Source organism: Pelophylax lessonae (assembly GCF_965119305.1).
Source record: "Pelophylax lessonae genome assembly, chromosome: 1".
Taxonomy (NCBI): Eukaryota; Metazoa; Chordata; class Amphibia; order Anura; family Ranidae; genus Pelophylax; species Pelophylax lessonae.
The window spans coordinates 122,658,017-122,664,898 of NC_138768.1; the positions used below are offsets into that span (position 1 = coordinate 122,658,017).

Sequence of the window (6,882 nt, forward strand, 5' to 3'; positions counted from 1 at the left end):
AGAAAAAATATATATATATATATAAAATATCAAAAGCATGGAGGAGATTCCAGGAGACAGGCAGTTACTCTAGGAGAGTTAGACAGGACTGTAGAAGGTCCTTAACCCATCAGCAGAACCAGTCTCTGCTCCTTTGTGCAACGAGGAACAGGATGAGCACTGCCAGAGCCCTACAAAATGACCTCCCAGTATCCTTCATTCACCAGGAACTGGCAGCATACTCTGACCACATAAGGCCGGGCATTGTCGTGCACCAGGAGGAACCCAGGACTCACTCTACCAGCGTAGGGTTTGACAATGGGTCCAATGATTTCATCCAGATTTCTAATGGCAGTCAGGGTGCCATTTTCTAGCCTGTAGAGGTCTGTGTGTCCCCTCCATGGATATGCCTCGTCAGATCATCCCTGACCCACAACCAAACGGGTCGTGCTGAACGATGTTACAGGCAGCATAACACTCTCCACAGCTTCTCCAGACCCTTTCATGTCCGTCACATGTGCTCGGTGTGAACCTGCTCTCATCTTTGAAAAGCACAGGGTGCCAGTGGGTGCCCTGCCTATTCTGGTGTTCCATGGCAAATGCCACTCGAGCTCCACAGTGCTAGACAGTGAGCACAGGACCCACTAGAGGATGTCGGGCCCTTAATGGAGTTTGGTCAGAGACATTTCACACCAGTTGAATGGCCCCCAAACTCGCCTGACCTAAATCCAATAGAGCACCTCTGGGACATTATGTTTGGTCCATCTGACGCCGCCAGGTTGCACCTCAGTCTGTTCAGCTCAGTGATGCCCTAATCCAGATCTGGGAGGAAATACCCCAGGACTCCATCAGTCATCTCATTAGGAGCATGCCCCGATGTTGTCTGGCGTGCATACAAGCACGTGGGGGCAATACAAACTGAGTACCATTTTTTTCAGTTGCTGCAATGAAATTTCAGCAAAATAGACTAGCTTGCTGCATAATTTTTTCACCTTGATTTTGGGAGTGTCTTTGAGTTCAGCCCTCTGTGTAGGTTGATGATTTTTATTTCCATCAAACGATGTGGCATCCTTTTTTTTCCGAACACGTTACTTAGTCCATATCCGTATAGATGTCCAGCATGAGATTTTTCCCCATTGAGATCTGATGTGTTTCAAAGTGTTCCTTAAATTTTTTTGAGCAGTGTATATGGCTTGAACCAAGTGGTGGGAATGTGAATATTGCCTCCTCGCTGCCCTTCAAACACCTCTGAATAGTGATCTAATCTAAGTATTGATAGCTTTTCAGAGGTAAATGAGCCCTTGAGAGCAAACATGCTTTTATCATTGTATGTCTCTTCCTAGATGGAATTTTAAGACCATTGTGTAACATCATTAATGTTGATGAGAAAACCCGGTTCTGAGAAGTGGAATGCTGCGACATGTTCACAGGGGTTCTTCTTGCCATTTAATATATTAAACCTTTAAGGTCATACAATTGTATGCCATATGTTGTAGACAGTTCTACTCCTGATTTTATGAGTAGACCATTGTGTTCTTTTTATCTGGAGTAGTGCAAATATATTTAGTTTGGGTGTGGGGGGGGGGGGGGGGGTTAGATGTATAAAGATTGTTAAATGCAAAATCACTTTTCTTTTAGTCCAGATATTTCGGCTTACTTTAATATATACACATTTATTTTTCTGTAGGCACTAAGGAAAAAGTATTTTAGTAATAGACCAGCACCAACACCTGGACAATTGCTGCCAAGACCAAACTGCTCCGTAGAGGCATTGAAAGAGCAACAAAATCTTACTCTAGGCATTAAGAGGAAGCGAGTGGAAGGTGCAGAACAAAGTAAGTATTTGTGCCCATTTCACAATTTCCAAACCTTCTTTAGTTACAGAAAAACACACTTCCAACCTCTGCCATGTTTAATAGCCGCTTCAACTCTTCTATTTACTACGTGGAGGAGAACATTGGTGGTATGAATGTACAGTATCTCATAAGTGAGTACACCCCTTACATTTTAGTAAATATTTTATTGGACCTTTTCATGTGACAACACTGAAGAAATGACACTTTGCTACACTGTAAAGTAGTGAGTGTACAGATTGTATAACTGTGTACATTTTTTGTCCCCTCAAAATAACTCCACACACAGCCATTATTGTCTAAACTGCTGGCAATAAAAGGGAGTACACCCCTAAGTGACAATGTCCAAATTGGGCACAAAGTGTCAATATTTTGTGTAGCCACCATTATTTTCCAGCACTGCATTAACCCTCTTGGGCATGGAGTTCACAGGTTACCACTGAAGTCCTCTTCCACTCCTCCATGACGACATCACAGAGCTGGTGGATGTTAGAGACCTTGCGCTCATCCACCTTCTGTTTGAAGATGCCCCACAGATGTTCAATAGTTTTAGGTCTGGAGACATGCTTGGCCATTCCATCACCTTTACTCTCTGCTTCTCTAGCAAGGCAGTGGTCGTCTTGGAGGTGTGTTTGGAGCCATTATCATGTTGGAATACTGTGCTGCGGCCCAGTCTCCAAAGGGAGGGGATTATGCTCTGCTTCTGTATGTCACAGTACATGTTGGCATTCATGGTTCCCTCAATGAACTGTAGCTCCCCAGTGCCGGCAGCACTCATACAGCCCCCAGACCATGACACTCCCACCACCATGCTTGATTGTAGGCAAGACACACTTGTCTTTGTACTCCTCACCTGGTTGCCGCCACACACACTTGACACCATTTGAACCAAATAAGTTTATCTTGGTCTCATCAGACCACAGGACATGGTTCCAGTAATCATTGTCCTTAGTCTGCTTGTCTTCAGCAAACTGAGGGCTTTCTTGTGCATCATCTTTAGAAGAGGCTTCCTTCTGTGACGGCAACCATGCAGACCAATTTGATGCAGTATGCAGTGTATGGTCTGAGCACTGACAGGCTGACCCCCCCCCCCCCCCCACCCCTTCAACTTCTCCAGCAATGCTGGCAGCACTCGTATGTCTATTTCCCAAAGACAACCTCTGGATATAACGCTGAGCACGTGCTCTCAGCTTCTTTGGTCGACCATGGCGCGACCTGTTCTGAGTGGAACCTGTCCTGTTAAACCCCTGTATGGTCTTGGTTCCCCTGTTGCAGCTCAGTTTCAGGGTCTTAGCTATCTTCTTACAGCCTAGGCCAGCTTTATGTAGAGCAACAATTTTTTTTTTTCAGATCCTCAGTTTTTTGCCATGAGGTGCCATGTTGACCTTCCAGTGACCAGTATGAGAGAGTGATGACACCAAATTTTACACACCTGCTCCCCATTCACACCTCAGCCCTTGTAACACTAATGAGTCGCATGACATTAGGAGGGAAAATGGCTAATTGGGCCAATTTGGACATTTTCACTTAGGGGTGTACTCTCTTTTGTTGCCAGCGGTTTAGACATTAATGGCTGTGTGTTGAGTTATTTTGAGGGGACAGCAAATTTACACTGTTATACAAGCTGTACACTCACTACTTTTACATTGTAGCAAAGTGTCATTTCTTCAGTGTTGTAACATGAAAAGATATAATAAAATATTTACTAAAATGTGCAGGGTGTACTCACTTTTGTGAGATACTGTACACCCTCCCTAATACTGGCTGCTGTGTCTTTCAGCTATACTTGGTAATGCTGCTATTTGATTTGGCCCAATCACTTCCCTGTTCTTCATTATCCTGATTTTGCACACTGAAAATTGTACATAGGATATGATTAATGTCCAGAAACTAAGCGATTTACTAGCCATTAGTTTAATCAATCACAGAAATGTGGTCTGTTTTTAATTCCAAACTTGGCAATAAATTGACCACTTCAGTAATGTTTAATAAAATAGAATTGAAAAGGAATGCACTATTTTTCATATTCAAGTATTTTCCTAAGCAATGCAAAAGCCAACAATCAAAGTACCGTCTATTGATATTGATAGTAAGTGTTGGCTCCATGCAGGTTGAAATGCAGAAATAAACATTAACATGTAAGCGCAAACAGTAACCCTAACACAGGGGGCTGATCAGTAGATGGTTAGCTGAAATCTGACCAATGATGGCACACAGCAACAGATTGTACAATTAAGGTATCTAGAAAGCCAGCAGACTTGTATTTAGCCTACACTTTCACTTTAGAGCGATTTTCACACCAGTGCACTGCAGTTTGGTTATTAGGCTGTTTTGGGTATTTGAGTGTTTTCTGAAAGTCATAAAAGATGCAGCGTTGAGGACTTTGCTGAGAATAATAGAAGTCCAATGGGAGTACACCTAAAACTGGACATTAACTGCATGTAGTTGCACTGCGCCCAAACGGCAGTGCACCGGTGTGCGCCAACTCAATGATCTATGAAGGAAGATTGATTGTATCCATGCTTCCCCTGTAGTCACATCTCCTTTGTCACAAGTCACCCATAGTAGGGGATTTTTGAGAAATGTGTTTGTAACTACAAGTGACTGATAACAGTAGCCTACAGTAGAGATGCTCAATTTTTTGTAGAGCAAGGCCTATTTTAGTGATTTGGTAACCAGTCTTGGGCCTCGAACTTTTGGGTTTTACCCCCTCCCTCCCTCCCTCCCTCTAAACCAGAAATGTGAACAAGCCCCTACTGTCCTGAGACCCCTATAAGGCTGCTTTCACGTTAATGCGCTGAGATTTATACACATTGCTGGTGGAGCGCAGTGCACCTGCGGCTTTCCTGTGGGCTAGCTGCACTGAGCCATAGACTTCTATTACATATTGCAGGTGTAATGCACTTTCAGAAAGCGCACCAAACCCGTAAGATATAATTAAAGTCTATGCCTTAGTGCAGCTAGCCCACAGGAAAGCTGCAGGTGCACTGCGCTGTACCAGCAAACCAGTGAAAGCAGCCGAATGACCTAAAAAAAAGTGCTAATATGCCCATTGCAAAAGTGCAGTGTATGTGATATTTAATACACTGACCTTTTCCTCTTCCAGCTTCTGCTGGCATCGCTCTCCAGGCTGCTTGAAAGGTCTCGGGGTAAGTGCACTAGGTGTCCTTCTTCTGCCTGGGACAGCAGTCAGCGCTACAGAGGAAGCATTGGTTAATGCAGCTCCTGCTCCCTCCACAGCTGACGCTGCCTCCATGCCCTCCGATACCCTGGAATGGCAAATCAGCAACCCATTGATCCAGATTTGTGTTTGCTGACCTGCCATCCCAGAGCAAGGGAATGCGCTTACCTGGTTTAAGGTGGTGGGCCACATCAGTGGGCTCCGTGGGTCATGGGTTGAGCACCCCTGGCTAACAGGCTGATAGATTAAATGAGACTTGCTATGTACAATCACCGGTCACTTTATTTGGGTACACCTTGCTAGTACCGGGTTGGACCCCTTTTCACCTTCAGAACTGCTTTAACTTATTGTGGCATAGATTCCACAAGATGTTGGAAACATTCCTCCATAGGTTTTGATCCCTATTGACATGATAGCATCATGCAGTTGCTGCAGATTTCACGGCTGCACCTCCATGATACGAATTTCCCCTTCTACCACATCCCAAAGGTGTTCTATTGGATTTAAATCAGATGATTGTGCGGGGCCATTGGAGTACAGTGGACTCATTTTTATGTTTTGAAATTATTTGAGCTGTGACATGGTGAAGGAGCCATCAGAAGATATGTACACTGTAGTCATAAAGGGATGGGCATGGTCAGCAACAATACTCAGGTAGGCCGTGGCATTTAAACAAAGCTCAATTGGCCCTAAGGGGCCCAAAGACTGCCAAGAAAATATCCCCCAAACCATTTCATCACCAGTCTAAACCGTTGATATAAGGCAGGATAAATCCATGCTTTCATGTTTACTCCAAATTCTAAATTCAAAATCTGAATGTCGCAGCTGAAATTGAGACTCCTCAAGCCAGGCACCATTTTTCCAATCTTCTATTGTCCAATTTTGGTGAGTCTGTGCGAATTGTAGCCCCAGTTTCCTGTTCTTTGCTGTCAGGAGTTGCACCCGTTGTGGTCTTCTGCTGCTGTAGCTCATCTGATTCAAGGTTTGATGTGTTGTGCATTCAGAGATGGTATTCTGCATACCCTGGTTGTAACGCATGGTTGAGTTACTTTGGCATTTCTATCATCTTGAACCATTCTGCCCATTCTCCTCTAACATCAACAAGGCATTTCTTTCCACACAACTGCCGCTCACTGGATTTTTTCCTCTTCTTTTTTTTTTTCTTTATGTCCATTCTCTGTAAACCCGAGAGATGGTGGTGTGTGAAAACCCCAGTAGATCAGCAGTTTTTGACTGCCAGCCTGTCTGACCCAGACCTGCCTGTCTGGCACCAACAATCATTGCATGTTTAATGTCCCCTAAATCCCCTTTCTTCCCCATTCTGATGCTCGGTTTTACCTTCAGCGAGTCATCTTCACCACGTCTAGATGACTAAATGCATTGAGTTGCTGCCATGTGATTGGCTAATTAGCAATTTGTGTTAGCAAGCAATTGAACAGGTGTACCTAATAAAGTGGCCGGTGAGTGTCGTTGTGTCGGTGGACCCATACTAATTTTCAATTAACTTTTTAAATGTTTTTTATTTTTCAGAAGACATTGTAAAAAAGCTGAACTTTTGACAACAAGATTGGAACATATCTTCCTGTACATAGAAGTGCTGCTATGGACATGAACTGTAATGGAGCATTGTATTATATTGTACATTATGTGGTGCTTTTGATAGTAAATATCTTGTGAATAAATTGGATTTTTCCATTTTAAAGTTTGTGTATTGTACATTTCTCAGACTGGGATTCCCATCTTCAGTCCTGTTGCTCATAAATTTCCTGGTAGTTTTCCAATAACAAAAACATTGAAGACCAATGGGGACTGAAGTATATATTAGACAAAAGAAATAACTGTGGTCTTGTTTTGTAGCAACCAGACTTC

General features: G+C 43.5%; 1 protein-coding gene across 1 annotated transcript in view; it reads left to right on the forward strand.

Annotated features, from left to right (window-relative positions):
• The window catches only part of CDK7 (cyclin dependent kinase 7), a 44,015-nt gene extending 37,343 nt beyond the window's left edge, over positions 1 to 6,672 (forward strand). Inside the window, exons 11-12 of the mRNA XM_082268504.1 lie at positions 1,667 to 1,814; positions 6,544 to 6,672. Coding sequence (XP_082124630.1) covers positions 1,667 to 1,814; positions 6,544 to 6,572 — 177 coding nt within the window. The 3' untranslated portion in view covers positions 6,573 to 6,672. The remainder of the gene's footprint in view (positions 1 to 1,666; positions 1,815 to 6,543) is intronic.
• Positions 6,673 to 6,882: the final 210 nt, after the last annotated feature.